The 24425-nt window shown below is 38.1% G+C and overlaps 1 protein-coding gene across 7 annotated transcripts in view; it reads left to right on the top strand.

Annotated features, from left to right (window-relative positions):
* The window catches only part of LOC117985036 (optomotor-blind protein-like), a 189749-nt gene that overhangs the window by 64712 nt on the left and 100612 nt on the right, over positions 1 to 24425 (top strand). For 4 of the 7 annotated variants that reach the window (XM_069500908.1, XM_069500906.1, XM_069500905.1 and 1 more), the window contains exons 2-4: positions 1712 to 1825; positions 3266 to 3379; positions 5233 to 5386. In XM_069500908.1, the coding sequence (XP_069357009.1) occupies positions 1712 to 1825; positions 3266 to 3379; positions 5233 to 5386 (382 nt within the window). The remainder of the gene's footprint in view (positions 1 to 1711; positions 1826 to 3265; positions 3380 to 5232; positions 5387 to 24425) is intronic. The other 3 variants (XM_034971723.2, XM_034971724.2, XM_069500907.1) reach the window with 2 other exon arrangements.

Here is a 24425-nt window from a genome sequence, read left to right as displayed (position 1 = left end):
GTAACAACACAAAAAAAAATTGGTCGTGTTGTGATATATTATGTCAATTTAGAGTATTTGCATCCTTTTCTTTTTAAAATTGCTGAGAAAATGAATTTTTACAAAATTAACCTAAAATACACAAAATATAGAAGGCCAAACATATGTCACGGCCCAAACATGCCTCAAACATAAGTCACGACGCGGATGAGGCTGCTTAAATCCCAGTTAAATGTGCTAGCACTTGTTATTCCGAACGAACCACAACACGGCACGACATCAATCAGCCTGACTTGGATCAGTCGTGGTCGTCACGTACGGACGATAAATCCGAACCTAATGAGCAGTAAACTACGTTCACACTGACTCGTGAACATAACTTTAATAATATTACAAAATCAGCAATAATCGAGGACTAAAACAATTATTTTGATAAACAAAATCTGGATCATTAAGTGGACTCTTAAGGGGGGGAAAAATTTGGAGCTTAGACTGCTTAAATGTAGGGTTTTTAACCAGATATATAGGCTTGCACTTGACTGCAATCACACCAAATACATAGTAGGTGATAATGCAGCCTAAAGTGAAGCGCACTGCCTAGAAGATGCCTATTCATTCATCAGGTATTCATTCGTCAGGTATCAGAATTTGGTCGACAATATCAAAATCTCCCCGATTTCTATTATAATTAACGAAAACGACAGGTGAAAAACCGGAGGTTATAAAAGAGACGGATTAGGAGCTTACATCGACCACTAATCATGTTGTTTCACACCAAATACAGTGCGACAAGGCTCTCTTGGCACTTGAATGACATTGACAGGCGGGCGCTGTTGGATAACAAAGGCCTACAAAGGCTTAGAATATTCAAACAAAAACAAAGGGGACACTTGACGGCAACGTTAGTTCCGATTTTAGCCACGCGCCAAGATAGCCTTGTCGCACTGTACCAGAATGTGCTGTTTACAGTTTTTTTTAAAGAATATTAGCCATGTTAAATGACTAATATTCCCCTTTGCTCTCCAACTAAGCGTCAAGCTTGTGCTAGGAGTAGGTACGACAATAGTGCAACGGGCGGGGTTTGAACCGTCGACCTTTCGGTTTTCAGTCCACTCCTCTACCCGTTGAGCTATTGAGGCTCTAAATTAATTATATTTTCTTATAACCTTGTAAGTTCAAGATTTAGTTCTCAATTTTGTTAAAACTGACATCATCAGAATCATACCATCTTAGTGCTGTTTGCTTGTCGTGGTAAACCATATTATATTCATGCAAAGAATTATAATTCCTCCAGGTGTAATATTGAGAAGACAACACCTTGCAACGCGCACTTCTAAAATTTCGCGGTTTATTAAAACCACAAAATATAATACATTGAGCTTTAAGACTTCACTTACCACCACTAGGTACTTCGTTGAAATATTGTGTAATATCTAATTATTATAACATGGATCGTATTATGAACAAAGACGCAAATAGAGATGAAAGAGACGGTAATGGTGTAAATTTAAATTAGCTAGTTTTCTTAATTTTTTTATCGTTTTCTATCGAAAGAAAAATTGTTTTCAGTGCAGGTACCTGCAGAGAGTCTAAAATTATTTATAACGAGGCAAAGTCAATAGCGTTAGGTTATTTTATTCTTGTAAACATAATAACAAATCCCTTACCACCAAACGTAGGAGGACTTGAATCTATAGAGCAGTTAAGATAAAAGGACAATTCCGCTTTGCAGACAAATGTTCCCACAAATGAAGTTCCGCGTCTCCGGATTGGACGCGAAAGCGAAATACATCCTCCTGCTGGACATCGTCGCAGCTGACGACTACCGATATAAGTTCCACAACAGGTAGACTATACTGCAGGGAACCATCATACGCATCACTTACCCTATCGCCTTCTTTGTACCGACTGAGAGCTTGGTGTCCATAACATTAAACTGCTAGTCCATTAACATGCCAGAAGCTAATAGGAATCCCCGCAGAAATTCGTATTGGTGTCTGGCATATAACACCGACTGATCGTCGATTGGAGATGCTGCCATCGAATCGAGAACCGTTACACGCTTCTTCATTAAGCTTGTGATTCCGCCCACACATTGCACTAGTTCCCACCAATTTAATTCCGATACGCTCTTAATTGTCTGTAAACAATCCGTAACTACGCTCAATTTAAGGGCAACGACATAACGGAAAGCTTCGCCTGGAATCGCCCGACGATTAAGGATTCAACGCGCATCCAATGGGTAATATCATTAAAATATCTTTGTTTCAAACGCCGCAGCGTAAAAAGCGGACCGAGCAACATCGGAGGTGAGCAATATGGAGCGAGACATTTTACAAGACTAACTCAAGGACTCAAAGGAGTTCAGATAAAACAAAAGGTGTGCCCGCAAATACAATTCTTCCGGACAACAGCATCTAACTTTCAGAGTCGCATCCGAAACCGATAATCATCGTATTTGATCGTGTACATTGTTTAATTCCCGATGACATGACGCGATAAGCCGCCTCTCTGTTTAATGTCGAACCCAAGAATCAAAACCGCCGACGCGCAGGTTTGGCAACATCGAGATGCGACCGATAAACTTCCATTTAATATCCGTTAATTAATACGACTCGAGCATTCCGATCGAAAATTCGTCTGTGACTCAGCCGTAAACCGATACCGTCGCCGACAAAGGGACCGGCCGTCTAACGCCGTTAATATGATAATTAATTATTACAAATCACTGACATGTAAATTGTTCGCGAGATAGTTGCTTGATTGAAAATTTCTCAGGGTATTAGCTGAATCTGTTAAGTTTATCTGGTCTAACAGTAGAGTACTATAGATATTTTGTCGTAAGTGCACATTCGGTCACGTGCGGTGGTCACGTTTCGCGACAACACAAAACCGCACAATGGTTGCCACCTTGCCGTTTTTGGTTCGTTTTGGCGCATACAATTTTTACTCGTCGCAAACGCTCAGCAACACCTCACTAAAGCCGCCGCCGCGTTAATTGGACCACAAATGGAAATCTAGTACAATAAAAACGATAAATTCAAAACAGACTCCATTTTACCTCGTAATAAGGAGTTATTTGAAAGTTTAATAAACTACCGAGCACCAAATTTATGTAAATATCTCTAATGAGTGCGGTACGAGATCACAAGCTGAAACAGCAGTGTGTGGAGATCAAACGGGCACAAAAAGTGAAACTAGTCTAGCGGCATGTCTCACAATCGACGCGATGTCAAATCGTTGTCGCAAAGGACAACTCCATGTTTTTCTCTCGTATTGCTTGCAGACGTATGTTTCCTGCCTACAAAGTTCGCGTTTCTGGTCTTGATAAAAAAGCAAAATACATTTTGCTAATGGACATCGTAGCTGCCGACGATTGCAGATACAAATTCCACAACAGGTATAAATAAAGAGGATATGAAGGAATTAAATTAAAATAAGGATATCGTAGCGCTTGTGGCCGGTAACACTGATCGAACGGATTTATCTTATTTTAATGTAATTCGCAAAAGAACGATGAGGCAAGAAGCATGCGTAATAGATGTGAACGATAGGGATCTGCGCGGCGTAATAAACTTTTTCTAGCCAATTCGTACGGCACCTGTCGGTTTTTCTTGATGTCTTCGTTTTTCTGTTAACAAACCGGATATTTTGCGGTACAATGCCGTCTTTGAACACTGTTCTAATTTCAAATCTCATCACGTATCGTTACTCGGTTTTCGAATTGTAATCGTCGATTCGTTGGCGCGGATTTATCTTCATACCTTCAATATTCCGCTGTACGCAGACCTCTTTTATTCACATTGCTTGTAACGTATTGTAGATTACTACTATTTTCATCATCAGATATCGAATGCATGAATCGTGGTATTTATATGCACTTATTGTTACTCCTCGAATCCTATCACCATCAAGGTTTAATTTTAGTGCATGCAGCAAAACATTTTAGGTCTTTTTTTTTTTTTTGAAGTTATAAAATTTTTATTAAATAAACTATTAATAAACTTAAATCTAGGTCTTGATTACTTGAGATTACTTATTTCCAAGCCTTACTGGTTGCCACGCTTTTAACTTGTGTATAAAGGTTGCTTTGTTTATAACATCATAACTTTAATAATTTATGCAGCCACCTGTCTTGAACCCGTGTGCTCTTTTTAATTAAAAATTATTTTCACTTTCATTAGTAGATGCTTAATTAGTTTTTGGCTATCGGTGTGATTTATTGAACTTGATTAGGTATAATTATGTGCCATTTTAAATTATCATGTGCAGACAGTAAAACTAACTTTTTGAATTTTAAACGGGCAATTTAGAGAGGAGAAATTGGCATGCTATTCTGAGCTCTTAGTGCAAGTTGTCCAATAAACTGAGCTGATTTAATTTGCAAAAATTGTAACAAGATGTAAAATCCATCTTCTAAAGAAGTTTGCCTCTTCATACTAATTAACAGATCTACCCAGCGCACACAGTTTACCGCCATAGTTTGACAGTTATAGTGTGACGATCGCAACCATCTCTGATTGGGCGACACCCTCTCACTCTCTCACTTAATGGCTGAAATACATTATTGCAGAAAGAATACCATAAATTCCGCCAATTACAGCAAATTGATGCAGTTTTTCGTAATTGACTAGCTGGACCTCTGAAGTCTGAATTGACTATTGTTACTTGTTCAACATACAGTCCAGAGTCCTCATCATCATGCTCAACCCATCGCCACGCCGGCCCACTATTGTTTCAGAATGAGAAGGATTTAGGCCGCCGCGCTAGCCAAACTTGTGTCTAGTGGATTGGTTTCACACATCTTTGAGAATTAGATTTGAGATTATGGAGAACTCTAACTCTAAGGCATGCAGGTTTCCTCACGATGTTTTCCTTCACCGTTAAAGCAAGTGATTTTTAATTGCCTAAAACACACATAACTCCGATAAGTTAGAGGTATGTAGGTACATGCCTAGGACCGAACCCCCTACAGCAACTCTTTGTCTCTTCTCGTACACCACGAATCGACGCGCGACGTATACATATAGTATGGGTATCGGTGGTGCATCTCGATTTATCGATATTTTCGAATATAGTCATATAAGGCACCATCTCCACGGGCGAGCGAATCGGCATAGTCTCGTCGTGTGACAAAACTCGAGTGCCACTCTCCATAGAACGAGACTATCGCCGCGATTCTCTCGTTCGTGGAGATGGCGCCTAAATGGTTCTCTTGTAGGATTTATTAATCTTGTTCCTTTGTTCCCGGAGTCGGTGGATGGTAGCCGGCAAGGCGGACCCTGAGATGCCAAAGAGGATGTACATCCACCCAGACTCGCCGTCGACGGGCGAACAGTGGATGCAGAAGGTGGTCTCCTTCCATAAGCTGAAGTTGACGAACAACATCAGCGACAAACACGGATTCGTGAGTACCTGCTTCTTTGGACTGCTTGGAATCAGTGGATGTAACCAATACCTAACGTATCAATTATATCAAAATTTGTTTAATTTAGCAATATGGCAAATTGGGTATTTTCCTACTTTTGAATTTGATAAATATTATTACTTTATTATAAATTAGAATAAAAATAATTACGTACGCTGAAAAAATATTGAAATCCAACAAAGATTTACAAAGTTACAGGCATTTTAGTTAAGTATAATTGGAATCAAATACCCAATTCTGCAATCTGTTGTACACAATCTCTGAACTAAATTAAAATTACAGCGCTAAAATCTAGCGCTATCTTTTAACGCAGCATTATGAAAGGGGTAGCTTACATTTTATACCTGTCATTTGAGTTTACAGATTGTGTTCAATAGAATACACATTAGCAACTTTTTATATAATTAAAAGTAGGTAGGTATATGTCACATTTGTCTCAAGGTAGCTGCTATTACAATCGATAGGTACAAATTAATGCATTTAAATGATTTAATACATTATTTTAAACATTATCGAACCGAAAGCCACTGATTTCAAGTTGACGTTTGCTTTTGTAAATGTGATGTTATAGTTTCGCTCACATGTAACAAAATATACCAAACATTGTTTATTTTGATATGATACATTGTTAACAAAAGCGGTGAATAATCACCCATGTCAATAGCACAAACGGTTAAGCCCACTTCAAACCATTGAAACCCCAAAAAGTAGCGTTTCTTTTTTTTTGTGTCGGAGCAAAAAGTTTTTAATGCGAGTGATATTATAATTAAAAAGGTTGGGCCGAATCTGTCATCGGTCGACGGGGTACTATTGTGTCGGTCATGGCTATTAGGGTATTTACTTTGGCTACACTTTTTGTACTTTACAGAATATTATTTATTGTTATGACGTGTACACCGGTCTTGTTCACGTTTTGTAATTTTGTTTTTGAAATACTTTGGAAATAATCATTTTCTAGTTTTATAGTTTGTTACACTACCCGATATCATTCAGAGCCTTTTTTTGCGCGTGGCTTGGTGACTGGGTCACGGGAACACCGAAACAATCAACCGCGACCCAGCCAGGTCGAGGCGGACCCTCTACCGGGGACCCAACGGGAGACAACGCGATCCCGCGCATGCCACCCGCGTCCCATCCTTCGCCTCGTCCACTGTGCCCCTGCTAGTCAGAGCGACGCGGAGAAACCTCCCCCCTGCCAGGTCATTAGCCTTACCCAACAATATCCCCGAAGACAAATTATTAGTCATGTTACCGGGGTGCACCGGCCCGAATACTGCTCTTCCCCTCGGACGTATCCGAAAGGGACCAGCAGCACCCAGGCACACAGGCAGGTTATCTGGCTGGCACCCCAACCTGGTTGGCACCCCGTCATTCAGAGCCTAATAATTTGTGTAAGAAGCCTTTTAATACGTTATTTATATGTGTAGGTATTTTTTTGAGTATATATATATTTAAGATTCTAAAATCTAATTAGGTAAATTAATTAAGTATTACTTATGATACCAATAAAATATAATAGGTCAGTTTAGGTTACTTGGCCTAAAGTTTGATTAAAATTAAGATTGAATTTTATATATAATATTTTATATTTATTTTATACCTACTAAGTATAGATATGAAACATCACATCTACTTTGCAGCAACGACATAATATAAAACTCCATAAATCGTGTATTTTTTACTATATTAGCATTATTAATGAAGTGTAGTAATATCACGAAACCGGTTAAGAGAAACGTGTTTCCGTTAATTAATTCAGTTAATTATAGTTTTTTTTGTTTAATATTCACCATAAATAAACACAACTTTAAGTCCTAAAGCAGAGTGCAGACTGCACACAAAATATTAAGTAGTAGCTAGGACTAGTAACGCAAGCATCGACAACAAGGGCATATTTATACCCATTCTTGTTGGTAAATTACAAAAAAAAAACATTCTTTATTCGATCTCAATTTAGCCCTGGATTGCGATCTCACCTATATAGTAAGTAATGATGCAGTCTAAGATGGCACATCCAACGATATTTAAAAAATACATAAATAAATATACTGGGCAATCCTGTTGAAGATACACTATCACTAAACTCAAACTAAATTGACAGGTATATATAGTGCTATCTATTTCCACATGGACATTATAAAAGGGATAGCAATACATTTAGACCTGCTATCTATTATGAGACTGTGTGCAATAGCCACAATGTTGTTGTAGGCACACAGCGGGCTTTGTAAGGTTTTGACGTTTAGAAACTCATACAATCGCATAGTGGCTAGTCAATTGTGACCTGTCATACAATTTTTTTGTATGGGATGACATCGCTCACGGACGAAAATCGACCTAGTCTGCTTTAGACCTAAAGGCTTTTGGTGCTACACCTGCCTCAACCAAGAATCAAATTGACAAACAATGATAAACGACGTTTGCACGTCTTGTTACTCCCTATTTCGTCTGACGCACCCTGAGGCATATCGTCGCTTCATCATCATCATCATGATCAACCGATCTCCGGCTCCATCTCAACTACTGAGCACGGATCTTTTTTTTTAATCTTTTTATTCAGATACAAGTTAGCCCTTGACTGCAATCTTACCTGGTGGTAAGTAATGATGCAGTCTAAGATGGAAGTGGGCTAACCTGGAAGGGGTATGGCAGTTTTTATTAAACCCATGCCATTTTGGTTTCGTACCGGAACGCTAAATCGCTTGGCGGTACGGCTTTGCCGGTAGGGTGGTAAATAGCCACGGTTGTAGCCTCAAACCAGATCAGACCAGAAATTTAGAAATTAAAAAATTCCAAACCCCCTGCCAGGAATCGAACGCAGGACCTCCTACTGATAAGACCGCAGTGCTTATCAATGCGCCATGGAGGCCGTCCTCTCACAATGAGAGAACGGGGCATAATCCGCCACACTGGCCAAGTGAGGATTGGCAGCCTTCACACATGTTCGAGAACATTCTGGATAACTCTCATAGCATGCAGGTAAAACACAATTTTGAAATGACTATCAACCGTACTCAGAGTCGCTAATCGTTACTTAAGGTTGAATTAAAACGAGACAGATTTATGTGGAAGATATAGCTCTGTCTCGTTTTAACTAAACTTAATTAACGATTAAGCGACTCTGAGTACGGCAGTATGACACTCACACTGACGGGCAAGCTAAAACTATAAGGGTTCCTTGTTATAAGTAAAACGAAACTAATAAGTTTTTAAAACCTCTCCTTTTATAGAAATAAGTTAGTGTAAAACATAGATTTGACACGTCAGAATAGGCACAGTGTCTAGATTTTTTTTTATAAAGAATATTAGCCATGTTAAATGACTAATATTCCCCTTTCCTCTTCACTAACACACTCTAACTAAGCATCAAGCTTGTGCTAATAGTAGGTACGACAATAGTGCAACGGGCGGGGTTTGAACCCATCGACCTTTCGGTTTTCAGTCCACTCCTTTACCTGTTGAGCTATTGAGGCTCTTATTTGAAGTTCATCCAATTATTCAAAGTAGATTATGCACCGTCTGGACTTGGAGATCATAGATAAATAATGCAACGAACTAGGTCATAATCTCATTACCACACAGACAGGTCTGGACTCTGGAGCCGCTGAGGGCAACCCGACTTGTAGGTATTTTAAGTTTTGAAATTGAAAAAGGCCGTTTCATTATTTTCTTTATTTTATGTGTGTTAAATATAATCTGCTCTTAAACACAAATTTTAACGTTAACTTATTCATTATAACCACCATTATCATCAGTCATCACCAACATTATCATCACCACCATCTTAAGCCTCAATCCATTACCAGCACAACTACTAAGCACGGATCCTCAGGCCATAGTTCACCACACTGGCCAAGTCTCGGAGAAAACCCAGAATTCTCGGAGATTTCTGTTTACATAGGTAAAAAACACAACTCCTCCTTTTTTGAAAGTCGGTTAAAAAAGTCGCCTATGTTACTCCTTGGTTAATTATCTACTTGTCTGTGAAACTCCTGTTAAAAATAAAATAGGTTGAATGATGAATCGTTCCGAAGATTAGCCCGTACAAACAGACAGGCAGACAAAAATGTAAAAGGCTTGAAAAGTTGATACAGCTATGGGTGGGTACAGTTCAAATAACCATATGAGCTAGTTATTTCGAAATTACAGACAGACACATCAATTTTATTTTTTATAGTATAGATACAAATCAGTTTGAAGGTAGCCATTACAAGGTGGCCGACGGTGATTTAAATGTTATTTCAATATAAGTAAAACTCGTTTTCACTGATTAAAAATCCATATGGCTGAATAGTCTTCAGTCTAGCGCTCCCTCGATGCCCGTATCGATTTAGAGGTTACATTACACTCGAGCAGATTAAGCAAGGCCACTGAGGCTTGGATTCGCGCCTTTCTGCCTATAGTCGGAAAGCTGGTGGGAGATTTGATTAGGTTCTTGATAAAAGCCACTAAGTTCGTAATACTAGTTTTAAGCGTGATTCTCATCAAGCGCAAACCAAATAAAAAAACGCAATAAAAAAAATATCACGAATAAAGGCTTTCTAAGAACTATAGAATGGTTCTTTAAAACCCTTATTTGACGCTGTGGTACTCGCTGTTACCGTATAAACTAGGTTTTGATTTCGGAATGGGTTAATTTGAGAGTTTATAAATTATTATTAGATAATTGGCGCAGGTCTTATTTGGTGTTATGCTTTGTTGCGGCTGGACTGGTTACCGCCCCAGTGAAGAGGATACCCACGTGCAATGAATTTGTATCTATTTTCCAATTGCCTTGCGACAATATCGCGGCTTTACCACTCTGGTCGTGTGAATTTGTATGAATGTAGCTGTGGCGAAGCGTCGTACTCATCAAGAGATGAATGTGAGATGAGATGAAGAGATGAAAAAGTGCCTCATCATTGCTGTCCGTTACACATTTTTGTATTAAAACTTCCTGAAAACTGCCCACCAGCTCTCGGCTTACCAAGTGCGGCGCGATGTTCATAGCTGAATAATTTTTCAAATACCTGGGGGTAACTTAATTTGCACAGATTGCACTTACCGGACATTTTCCAAGTGGGATCGGGGCTCAATTTACGAGCCTTAAGATTGTCGGGCGTGATAATTGGTTAAGCCATAGATTAATATAAAAATTGGATTACCTTTATCTTTGGAAAATCTTAGCAAATCTATTTTTATTTTTTTTTGGGAATTTAATCAGTTGCAAGAACTAAAGCTAGTTACAAAAATCTTTTTTTAGGATTTCGAAACTCTAAAAAATATTTTTACCTTTCTTTAGTAAGTGCCTATTTACATATTTTTGCAGTGATAAATAACACGGATATTGGTATCGGAAACTAGAAAAAAAAAGTACAGTCCAGTTTCAATTTCAAAAAAACGCTACCGAAAACGGTGCCGACTAACATAATACACTTGAATGCGTTTACACAACCGCGATCCAATCATAGATAAGATTATTTTTTTTGTTTTTTTTTAATTCCACTGATGAGCGTTTGTTTCGTTTTTTGTTGGATCCTTTTTTCGTGTCAGGTCTTTTGTCTTTGACGAGGGGTAATTGAAATAACGACAGGCCCAACGCGGCATGGTATGCGTAGAATTTTGACAACAGCTGACTACGCGGTTGTGAGGTATTTTTTTAATTGAAAAAGTACGTTTCTTTATGGCGATTGGCGACCAAGTTTATCGAAATTAGCTAAAGGCGAAAAAAGAATCCTGTTTTTGTTACGTACTTTTTTCTCTTTAGGTAAGTAAGTACCCTGAAAATTAAAGTATTTTATTTGCTGTCATTCAATACGGTTGCTAATTAAAAATTAGCAAGTATTTTAACTTTCAAATTTTAAGTTGTACTTACGTTTGGATTAGGATAGGCAAAGGTCAACACTTGGGGTCAAAGGTTGAGATTTGAGAATGAAAAACACGTTACCAAAATTATTCACCTTGATTCATAGTACCTAAGTTTTATTAGGCTTTAAAGTAAACACTTGTATTTTCTTTTTTTATTCTATAAATAATATTTTTAATTATTGTCTGAATTAATGATAAGTAATAAAAATGAAGATCGTTGCAGTTTTAATTATAAACCTACCTATTATGCGATAAGGTTACGTAAAAGTTTAAAAAAACCTTTTTTTAAAACTTTCTCGTCGATTTTTAATTTGAAACACTGACCGTGTTTGACATACTAACAAACAGGTAGAAGATGTGTTCGAGATAGCCCCGTTGTTTTTGTCCATCCGACATGCCGATTTTTGTATGGCCGTCAATTTTTCATACAGATATTATCGATATGTTAACATGCGTTCGTTTTGGCCGACCTTTTAATTTTGCTTTTGTGTAAGGCACAATAGTCCCGCGCTGTGTAAATTGTCGATATTGGTATGATTGTTACTGTTGTGGGTATTCTACAATAAAGTTAGTTGTCATCCGATACGCGTTTCATTAACACAACATGGTGGCAGCGGTGTGAAATTAAATGTTTTGGAGTGGAAATAGTGCAGTAATTTCGTTGTACTAGTGAAATATAAGTTGATTTCGGTGGTCTACATATTTATTAGCAATGGAACACGCAAGACCACCACCAGAGCTTAGTGTGGATGGCAGCCCCGTCAGCCGGGCTGACGCGTGGAAAAAATGGAAAACGCAGTTTCAGTTGTTTATAAAAGCTGCAGGCGTGCATAAGGAAGATCCAGCGGTACAAGCCAGCTTACTGATCAATTTAATAGGGCCCGATGGTTTTGATGTCTACCAAACATTTAATTTCGAAGCTGAGAAAGATCGCGATGACGTTGCAGTTTTGTTGAAAAAGTTTGACAACTACTTTGGTGTGAAACCGAATATTACGTTAGCCAGGTACAATTTTTTTACCCGAAATCAAAGTGAAGGCGAATCAATAAATCAATACGTAACTGCGTTAAAACTTTTAAGCAAGACCTGTGTGTTTGCCGCGCTCGAAGAGGAGTTGATTAGAGACAGAATTGTGTGTGGAATAAGAAACACTGTAGTTCGGGATCGTCTACTTCGGAGCGACGAGTTAACTTTAGAAAAGGCGATAAAAATATGCCAGGCCGATGAGGTTTCAATGGACGGCACTCGTCAGCTAGAATCTCATGCAGCAAGTTCGGGGCGAGCGTCCATCGATGCGGTGGAAGCGCGCGGCGGATATCGTGGGGCTCCGAACCGGCAATGGAACGCAAGCAGTAGTGGTGGCCGCAACGCGCGAGGCAGCGCACGCGGCTCGACCGCCACGCGCCGAGGCGGTTACGCCGCCGGCGCCGCCGCCGTCGGCCGAGTCGACAGCCGTGCTCCGACCCCGTGTAAAAATTGTGGCAAATATTGTGATTCGCGTTCTTGTTTAGCGCTTGGTGTAAAGTGTTTTTTATGTGGAGGCTATAATCATTTTGCTAGGATGTGTGCAAATCGGGCTAAAAAAGTGTACGATATCGATGTTTATTCGGAGATACCCATAGAGGATTGCGATAGTGACGACGCCGAGTCGTTTTTCATATCAACAATTGCACATACATCGCAGCGTGACTATGCGGACGAGTGGTATGAAACATTAACTGGTGAGTGTGGCGTTGAAAAGTTTAAACTAGACACAGGGGCAGATATAAATGTTATAGCACTAGAGAGGTTTTTGTCATTGGGGTATGATGCTAGCTTAATTAATGTGAAGAGTAATGTTAAACTCCAATCGTATAGTGGTGATATTATTCCTATAAAAGGACTATGTAAATTAAAATGGTGGTATAAAAATAATTTATATATTTTGAAGTTTGCAGTAGCTAGTATTAGCTGTCAAAGTGTTCTGGGAAGGCATGCGTGTACAGAGTTAGGTTTAGTGAAACGCGTACATAATATAAATATATCTGCTTATGATCATTTGTTTCGCGGTATTGGTTGCCTTCCCGGTACATATAGCCTTGTTATAGATGAGTCTGTGAGTCCGGTGGTCAGCGCGCCGCGTAAGGTACCTCTAAGTCTCAGAGATAAGTTGCATACTGAGCTAAATAGAATGATCGAGGCTGGCGTGATCAGAAAAGTTACTTATCCTACAAAATGGGTAAATTCATTAGTAATTGCGGCTAAGAAAAATGGTGGTATAAGGCTATGTCTTGATCCGCGTCCACTTAATTGTGCGATTCAGCGGGCACACTTTCAGCTACCGACTATCAATGAATTAGCCACAAAGCTCAATGGAGCACAGTATTTTTCTGTATTGGACGCTAATTCTGGATTTTGGGCTATTAAATTAGATGACAAAAGTGCGGACTTATGTACTTTCAGCACGCCGTTTGGAAGGTATCAATTTTTACGACTACCTTTTGGTCTGAACTGTGCATCTGAGGTATTTCACTCAACACTTAAGCAGTTGCTAGAAGGATTAGAGGGGGTGGATTTATTCATTGATGATATTATCTGTTGGGGAGGAAATAAATATGAGCATGATTTGAGGCTTACTGCGTTGCTAAATAGAGCACAAGAAATAAATCTAAAGTTTAACAAAGACTAATGTAAAATCTGTGTACAGGAGGTGGTTTATTTAGGGCATGTTTTTAACAAAAATGGAATGAAACCGGATAAGGAAAAGGTGAAGGCCATTAAAGACATGCCTACTCCGAATAATAAGAAGTCGTTAGAGAGATTTTTGGGTGCTACTAATTACCTATCAAAATTTATTCCAAACTATTCGAATTATACTGTTCACCTTACTCGATTGCTTAAAAAGGAATCGGTGTGGTACTGGGATAGTATTCATGATGAAGCTATTGCGAAACTGAAAGATTTGGTTAGTAGTGCCCCGGTTTTAGCTTTGTATGACGTCACGCAGCCCGTGGTGTTGTCGGTAGATGCCAGCAGCGTCGCGCTCGGCGCAGTGCTCATGCAGGACGGGCGCCCGGTCGAATACGCGTCGCGCACACTCACGGACACACAGACTAGGTACGCTCAAATTGAGAAAGAGCTTCTCGCTATTGTGTACGCTTGTGAAAAGTTTCATCAATATATATATGGTAAAAAAGCAGTAGTTGTAGAAACAGATCATAAACCACTAGAGAGTATATTTAAAAAAGCCTTGGTGTCTAATCCAGTGCGTTTACAACGAATGTTACTTCGACTTCAAGGTTATGATTTGATTATTAAGTATGTACCTGGTAAATATATGTTCATTGCTGATACTTTATCGCGTGCGCCGCTTCCAGACTCTTTTGAAAGTGAGCTAGATGTTAAATTATTGCATGAAGTAAATCTTTTATTTGAGCATGTTCAAATGTCTGCAAATAAGTTGAGTTTAGTGCGAACTGAAACTTCAAAAGACAGCGATCTTAATCAACTCTGCGAGTACATTGTTAAGGGATGGCCGGCGCGAAAAGATGATGTTTACGATAAATTAAAGCCTTATTGGTCGTTACGAGATGAGTTGATTGTGGTGGACGGTATCATATTTAAAAATAAATTAATACTAGTTCCAGTTTCTTTAAGAAGTCAAATGTTAAACATCGTTCACGACGGCCATCTTGGAATAGATCGATGCAAGAGGCGTGCGCGCGAAGTTTTATTCTGGCCTGGTATTACAAATGATATAGAACTTTACGTTAAGCGGTGCAAAGTTTGTCAGGAGAACTTAAACACACAAAGTAAAGAACCCTTGATTCCAGTGCAGATTCCTCGCCTACCGTGGAATAAAATTGGGGCTGATATATTTGAATATAGGAAACAATATTATTTGATATTAGTAGATTACTATTCAGGTTTTGTTGAAGTCTGTGATTTAAAAAATATTTGTTCTAAATCTGTAATAACGGCGATGAGGGAAAACTTTGCTAGACACGGAATTCCTGAACTGGTCATAAGTGACAACGCAACTCAATTTTCTAGCCGTGATTTCAAAAGGTTTGCTAGTGAGTGGGGATTTGATCACGTAACTTCATCGCCAAATTATCCCCAATCAAATGGCAAGAGTGAGCGAGCTGTACAGACGGTAAAGAAGTTACTTGTTAAATCTATTAATAGCAATAGTGATTTCTACCTTAACCTGCTTAGTTATAGAAATACACCACGTGATAAGGACTTAAGCTCACCTGCACAGCTATTAATGGGACGTAGACTAAACTGCAGGCTTCCAGTTCATCCTGATTTATTAAAGCCAAATGTTGTGCACGACAAAGAATACGAGTATCTAATTAATAGGCAGAGGAAAGTCAAAATGTATTATGATAGGCATTGTAAAAACTTACCAGAGTTAGATTTGGGAGATCAGGTGATCATGCAGGATGGGGACAAGAAAACTAGAGGTCAAGTTGTGGCCAAAGCTCCAACTCCACGATCATATGTAGTGCAGAATAACATAGGTAGAACCTATCGTAGAAATCGCCGCTATTTAAAAAAATGTGAACCCCAACTTCATGATTCTCCTGACCCCCCACCTCAACCAGGTTCAAGTACAGATGGTCCCGTCGTCAGGGGTGAGATAGATGCTGGCTGTCTAAAAGAAACCCATCTCTCTCCTCCTATGACAAGGAAAAGAGCTAAGAGGCTACAATTAGACATTGATTAAAAACTGTAATTCTTTAGTAAATAATGTATTGGTGTGTAATTTTTTTTTCTCTTTAATTGTTTTGTTTATTTACATATTGTTTGTTTTATTTGTATTTTTTTTTCTTTGTTGGGGAAGATAATCCTATGTTAATTTGTTTATTATGGGGGAGATGTTGTGGGTATTCTACAATAAAGTTAGTTGTCATCCGATACGCGTTTCATTAACACAACAGTTACGAAATAATTTATAGGTAGGTTCTTATTTAATACATTTTTTTAAACATCTTTAAGAATATAAACGAATTGCACAAAAATTAAAAAAACCTAGGTTATTATTATTAGGGTATATTATTTTATAAAAAGGAAAAATCTTTCAGGGAGTAGAATAATCTCCGGAAGTAATGATTCAATTCTGAAAATTCTTTCATTGATAGATGAATGAATGAATTAATTAATGAGTAAATCAAAAAATACTTATTTTATGTTCAGAAGGTAGGTAACCCTGATTTTTTTTCTCAATTTGCCTGTGTAGTGTATAGCGGTAACTATACCTACCAAAGTGTCCTAAATTTTACCCTAACAGCACTTTATATGCAGTTCCTCTTAAAATGGCTGTGCCACTCAGATAGACGGGCAGACACTCTGGACGAAGCTATTAGAATTTATTCTACTGTGGGTTTACGTCAAGTCCGTACTGGTTTGTTTGTTCGTACCTAAATATACAGCTTGTTTTCCAAACTGTCAAAATCTCACTACAAGAAGACTGCTAGATAGACTGGCCACTGGACGAAACTATCAGTTGTCCAAATGCAACGCGATTAGGTACGCGATCATCGCAAGTGCGTGCGAATTTTACTCGTACGAACGCGCGATTTGATCTTATCGCGCATACTGATCTCAAATAGGTGGACTACTTGGCATTCGCGCAATGAACGCGTATTCTCGTTCTATTTGGCGCAAGCACGATGGTCGCAGAGCTTACTCGCGCGATGACCGCGTAATCGAGTTGCATTAAGACGACGCGACGTCTTAGGATGTCTTTTACGGAATCCTAAAAATGATGTATAGGTCAAGTCCGTACTGGTTTATTTGTTCGTAAATACAAAGTTTGTTTTCCTAACTGTCAAATTCTCACTACATCATAAACCCTGTTCCACACAAGTGGAGTTTTATCACCATGCGGCGTGTCGCGACTCGCGGTGACATCAAATCAAGGTCCGTCAACAGATATATGGTCGGCAATCAGGATTATTTACAATGCTCTCAGCTTAGAACTGGTTTTTATTACAACGCTAAGATATAAATTGGCGTGTCGTCAATTATAATGACATTTTAAACTCTTTAACGGCCGCCAAAAGCGTTTATAATTATGGGATTAAAGGATGGCGCCTGACCGGCTTTTATTGGGCCAGTTTAAACTTTAGTGCACTTATAATAGCGCTGTCAAAAATCTAACCTCAAACTTTAAATCAAATAGGTCGGGACAAGTTAAGTCAATAAAGCTTTTTTAGTTTTTTAGCTGATCCCACTTCTGATCTTTTTTATTTAAAACCTTATTATGAAATTCCAAGTATGAATCACCGAGTCTACATTCATACTTAAATGTGAAAGAGTCTGTCTGATAGCTTTTCACGGTCCACCCGTTTAACCGAATTTGACGAAATTCGGTACAGAGATAGCTTGCATACCAGGTAAGGACATAGGCTACCTACTTTTCATACTAGAAAATCTAAGAGTACCCACGGGGACACGGGAATTTAAAAACCTTAATCCACTTGGACGAAGTCGCTGGCATCATCTAGTCCATATCCATACTAATATTATAAATTAGAGAGTGTGTCTGTTTGACGAAACTTGCATCCCAGGGACCGACATAGACTACTTTTGTCTGAAAAAATCAAAGAGTTCTCACGAAATTTCTCAAAAACCTAATTCCTCGCAGACGAAATCGCGGGCATCATCAAATAGGTAGGTATAGCAATAATTTCGTACTGTAATATTTCCAAGCGTCTATCCCTACATAGTATAAAATAAAGTCGCTTCCCGCGTCTGTATGTAAGTATGTATGAACGCGTAGATCTTTTAAACGACGCAACGGATTTTAATGCGGTTTTCACCAATAGATAGAGTGATTCAAGAGGAAGGTTTATAAGTATAGTTTAATTCTCAAAAAATTAGAGATCTCTAGGGAAATTGAAATAATGTAAATTAGGTCGGAAAAAATCCTCTCATTTGAGAGTTTCCGAGACGTGCTCTGCCTAAATGGTCAAAGTTACACGAAAACAATGTATTACACCACATTAGTATCTACGTTGCACACATGCGAAGCCGGGGCGGGTCGCTAGTTTAAGCATAAAGCCATAATAATTATAGACGCAGCTAAAAGGTGAGCAACGTTTAACGAGCGACCTACGATTATAATATTAACATAGTAGCATAATGTACTTTCAGCTATAATTCGAACCCCATAAAAACGTACCAAATTACACCATAACTACACGAATGAACAACTTGTGTTACAAAGAGGAGCACAAAACCTGCGCGTTCCGATCCCCGCTAATCGCAGCCTTCTGCACCCGTTTTTACAAATCAAAACATCTTGAGCATGCACAATGACGTCGCTCGCCGCCGGGGGTGTATCCTGAGGCTTGTACGTCAAAGATGACGAAAAGCGCCGTCTGCCCGTTTTAATTGTGAAGGGCTAATCCGCAGCCGGCGTCTTTCGAGCGTCTAATTCACTCCAAGTAGCGCATTGTGCTCCCGAAGTTATCTTCCCGGCCGTGAATACAGCTGCCTTGAATGCCGAAAAACATGCGAATCAAAAGTTTGTCGAACCTCCCGGCCGGTCTGGGAAATGTTCACGATTACTTTTAAAAACAACATCCTTCACCTTGAAAACAAGAAAACGAGTACCTAAACTTGTTAGTCTTCATCACGGAAGTTATGAAATACTTTCCTACTTTCTACAACTTTACTACGTAACGGACGAACTTCTGAACGGGCTCTCCGATAAATACCTACCGAGATACAAAGGCCGGCAAACCGGTGCGCTTGTTTGCACAAGAAAGGGCATATGCTCCGTAATTTATATACAGTTATTGATCAAAAGGTGATGTCCTTTGGGAGGCATCGAAGCATCCCGCGTGATCGGTGAGCCCTCTCGTAAATTGTTCTCTATTAAACAGGGGGGGGTGATAAAATCTTGCTCGTAAGTACGTAAGGTTATCGCCGTCTTACCGCTTCGATTGGTGATAGGGTTGTAATAGATTCATTATCGAGTGTTCGCGGTCGTGCGGTTTTCAGAATAGGTATGCCCTCGTACGGGAAGTTTTGTTTGGGAATTCGGCGTCTTACATTTTGAGGTAGTGGCGGCGGTTGGCTTTGTTTTTTGCTAACTGTTCCCACCTGCTGTGTATCGCGGTGATATACGAGCAATGGAAAAAGCCTAAATGGCGACTAAACGGTAATTTTTTTACTAAAACGAAGAGTTTTATAATGCTTTATTATGTCCAATATAGCTGAATAAGTTTTTGATTATTACTCTTTATTTTTTATCAGCGCGTTTTGCGATTTTGCCAAAACCATGTTGTCTCTATTCTTGCTCTATTCTTATGGGTTTAAAAGACTAATAATAGGTAGGCAAGTTACTGAAGAGTAAAATGCTTTTTTTTTAAATTAAAAAAGGCTTGTAGCTTTTGTTGGCAGGCGAAGTGTAAATTTTAATCCTGTTTGAGGTTTTGACTGCTGTAGGCTGGTTAAAGCCGTTTTTAGGGTTCCGTGGCAAAATAGTAAAAGGGAAAACTTTATTGTGCGATTACCTTATTAGTTATTACCTAATGTAGGTACCTAGTTGTAAAATGCCTGCCCACCTTTAGTGATAAAGATAGATTAAAGAATTGAAAAATATTTTATTTGAGGGAGTTGTTTTGAGGCGGTACATCAAAATTTACTATTTATACCTTTCTTTCAAATAAGTTTCTTTTGTCTGGAACAAATTATAATAATTAAAAATAAAATGTACCACCCTAATTATAAATTTCTTTATAGTTATACTGCCCATTTAACAAAGAATTATAATGTGATGTACCAACCTACTTGTATAAATTCTTTTGTGTTGTTTGCTTAGTGAAATAATTACTACGAAGACACATTTATTATCAAGCGCCTTAATAAAGTCACATATTTTATTATCAAGCACGTAATTTTTTAATTAGGTACTTAGTGTTACAAGTTAATTTGAATCTTCCAATGTACGTTGCCGAAAGTGTTGTTGATCGATGTTCATCACTTTTGGTCGCGTACTGTACCATATGTCTGTAAAAAATACATACCTACTCATTTTTTACTCGTCCACGGCTTCGTCCGCGTGAATTTAGTTTTTTAGGGTTCCGTACCTCAAAAGGAAAAACGGAACCCTTATAGGATCACTTTGTTGTCTGTCTGTCTGTCCGTCTGTCTGTCAAGAAACCTACAGGGTACTTCCCGTTGACCTAGAATCATGAAATTTGGCAGGTAGGTAGATCTTATAGCTGACATTTGGGGAAAAATCTGAAAACCGTGAATTTAGGGTTAGAACACACAAAAAAAAATTGTGGTCATGAACTAATAATTAGTATTTTCAACTTTCGAAGTGAGTGACTATATCAAGTGGGGTATCATATGAAAGGTCTTCACCTGTAGGTACATTCTAAAACAGATTAGGAGTGCGAGCGCAGCAGGCGCAATTTTTTTGTTACTTAATACAAAAAAAAAGTGATTTTGTCACGATTGGCCGCCACTAATATCTAGCCGCCCTAGGCCAGGGCCTACTGGGCCTTAGGGCAAATCCGCCACTGCTTTAGAAGTAGATAGTGGATTTGTAGAACATTGTCTCTGTCGTTGAGTTGAGACCGACAAAACGTCATATATAGGTATGAGTGACAGAGACAACGCTCTGCAAAGCCCTTAAGGCCCCTAAAGGCCGATGTACATTATTTTCTGCCGCGTAGGTACTGTACCTATTTGATTTTCCAGGGCAAAAGTAAAGTAGGTAGTCTATGTCCTCTGGGATGCAAGCTATCTTTGTATCAAAATTTCATCAAAAATGGTTAAACAGAGGGAAAGTAAAAAGTCAGCAGACAGACTCACATTCGCATTTAAAATTTTAATAGAATAGAATAGAAATACATTTATTGATTGATCCAACACACGATAAACACAGCCCGAACTCAGCTGAATGTTGGATAATGTAATATGAATTAGTATGAATATGTAATGTAGATTAGTATGAATATGAAATAGTAGATATGGATTTTTTTTAAACTTTGCCTATGTCAATGACGAATTTATTAGTCATGCTTCTTTCCAAATCATACAATTATAATATATTTAATTAAAATACACTAATGAAGGCAGATAATAATTAACGGGACATTTGCACATAATTTAGGTCAAATCGCCCCAAGATACAGAATAACATGGAGCAATATTTTGTAAATAATTATATCGACACCTGCTAACGGCTGACTAAATACAGACTTACTATTAATTTGGTTATTAGAACCATATTAGATCTATGAAACATCAATGCCATATTATAATATTAGGTAGGTACTAGGTACGTACTATATGACGCTTGCGGCGTTGCCTGCGTGGATTTAAGCTTTTTGTTAAACTCCCGTGGAAATCCTTTGTTTTTCCGGCATAAAAAGTAGTCTATGTTAGTAGCTATGGATGTGAGCTATCCCTGTACAAAATTTCATCAAAATCGGCGTGAAAAGCTAGCAAAGAGAGACACACACTTTCGCAATTATAATATTAAGTGTCGACGGTTTTCTAATTTGCTAGCCTTTCAAAATATTTTTATTTCATTCATAATATTAGATATGTCATCTCCCTCTCCCACTGATGCCATCTCTATCTCTGCAAATAAAGGTTCAGTTGCCCGTTCCCACGGGGGCATCGAACAAATATTTGCGGCCAAGGATCAAATGCACTTTTGTAGCACTTTATACAGATCCACATCCAAATCTATGGGTATTAAATACCACTACTACGAAAATCAAACTGCGATCGAGTTGTGCCAATTATTGCGAGGATTTTTATTGAAAAAACTAGCTTATTCTCGCAACTTCGTCCGCGTGGACTACACAAATTTCAAACCTCTAAGTATTTCACCCCCTTAGTAGGTGAATTTTTAAAAATCCTTTCTAAGCGAATGCTGCCTACTATATCATAAAATAAAAGCTATCTGCATTCCAAATTTCAGCCCGATCCTTCCAGTAGTTTGATTATATATTTAGATTATCTTTGTTAGACGTTGGCAAATTATTTCGAGGAAATTCAGAACATAATATTATTAAATCTCAAATTAATTAGGTATAAAAATCTTCTTAATTTTACCTCCGGTAACTGTGGTGTTGCAGCTTACTAAATCTCAATAGTTATTTTTTTCAATTATATGTTATTATTATTAATGTTTTGTTACGGTTAAAGTACCTCACTTCTTAGTTATCAATTATTATTTGTGTATCTAATGTTCTCAAGATACGTTGATTAAAGGGTTATTTCACGATTGCGCAACGCGAAGAGTGATGTGTTCATCAGTCTATATATGTTTGTTTTGTAAAATCGGTGATTTCCTATCTGTAAAGTTAAGAAAACTTTAAAACTACGAAATATTACTTAGATACTTATTAAATGCAAAATAGCGAAAAAGGTAAATATGACTCATACTATAATAACAATCTTAAAACAATAGTCGATAATTGCCAATCTAACATTATCAATGACAGTGTGGCTAATTCTGTTGTACACAATCTCTAAACTAAACTAAAATGGCACGTCTAAATCTATTGCTATCCCTTTCAAAATGTTGCTTGCGGAAAAGGATACTAGCACTATATTTAGACCTGTTAATTTAGTTTAGTTTAGAGATTGTGTACAACAGAATTGGCCCCATCACACTGGTTAATACAGCTCTCTAACAAGAGACGACAAATAGGTACTTACTGGGGCCAATTCTCTTGTACACAATCTCTAAACTAAACTAAATTAACAGGTCTAAATATAGTGCTATCCTTTTCCGCAAGCAACATTTTGAAAGGGATAGCAATAGATTTAGACGTGCCATTTTAGTTTAGTTTAGAGATTGTGTACAACAGAATTAGCCACAATGGATAGGTAGCTATACATTACAGAATACCTACACAATAGTTAAGTATGTACAAATATTAAGTACTTTCAACTCGAAAAAAAGCGAATCAAACTAATGTCACAATAACAATCGCAAAACAATAGTGAGTGCCAATCTAACATTTTCAATGCGAGTGTTTGACGTCTCTTGTTACATATAGAGTGCTGTTTTGACCATAGTGACAATGCTAATATTTGCACTTCGCACTTGGCACTTGTTTGGATCGGCTTACTTTGAAACAATGCTTGAAAAAAAGTTTTGGTTTAGATTACAATCGTTAGTAGATACCTACAATTTGAGGATGCAATTTAATGAATGGGGTAGGGACCTAATACTAGTGACTATAAATATTCTTGTGCCCATTAAATATCAATACATATTTTATTTTATTTTTAATTAGAGTAGGTACGTGCGTCCCCACCCCGATTGTCATCTCGACCTGTCGCGCACTATAGCTACGTTTGTCTACCCATTAATTTAGTAGATACCATTGCCTGTCAAAGCTTACACAATGCTATACGTAGGTAAGTACAATACAATTAACACAAACTCACACACTCACAAGTTCCTTAAAACTAATAAACTAGGTACATGACTAATGACTACACTATATTATTCCAAAATTAAATTCTCTGTTGATTAATTGGCTAAAATATCGATGTTAGAGTCAAACAAGATATAATAAATTTTCATTTTTATTTAAGGCCAACTTAGTAAGTTAAATAATAATTAACACGTTTCCTAGATACTTAACCTGTTCTTTTAAAACGTAGTTTGCGTGTTACTAAATGTGCGTGTCACACCGCGCCCGGCGGCCATTTTGTTTACTGAAAATTGGCGGGGAAATTGTGAAAACGACACGTCTTGTGTGAACACCATACTGAAATGTATGAGTTATGGCTTACAGGCGCTATTACGTACGTTTTTATCGGAGCTTTAAAAAGTAGAACATGATTATTTTAGATCTCACAGATTATAAGCTACTAGATGATGTCCGCGGCTTCGTCCGCGTGGATTTAAAAAAACCCGTGGGAACTCTTTTAATTTTCGAGATAAAAATTAGCTAGTTAGTTTCCCGGATGCAAGCTACCTCTGTATTAGATACATTTAATGAAAATAGGTTAAACAGGTGGGTATTTAAGAACTTTATGGGAATTATTTGGTTTTCCAGGATAAAAACAACCTATAGGTAGGTATTCGTCTCCGGGATGATTGTCTCCGGGGAAACTATCTGATGTGTTTTGAATACACGAAACCTAAGACTTCGTCTACGTGGACTTAAGTTTATAAAAATCCTGTGGGAAC

This window comes from Maniola hyperantus, chromosome 9, assembly GCF_902806685.2.
Source record: "Maniola hyperantus chromosome 9, iAphHyp1.2, whole genome shotgun sequence".
Classification (NCBI taxonomy): domain Eukaryota; kingdom Metazoa; phylum Arthropoda; class Insecta; order Lepidoptera; family Nymphalidae; genus Maniola; species Maniola hyperantus.
Note: the sequence above shows the minus strand (reverse complement) of the source record. Positions and strands in the feature narration are given on the sequence as shown.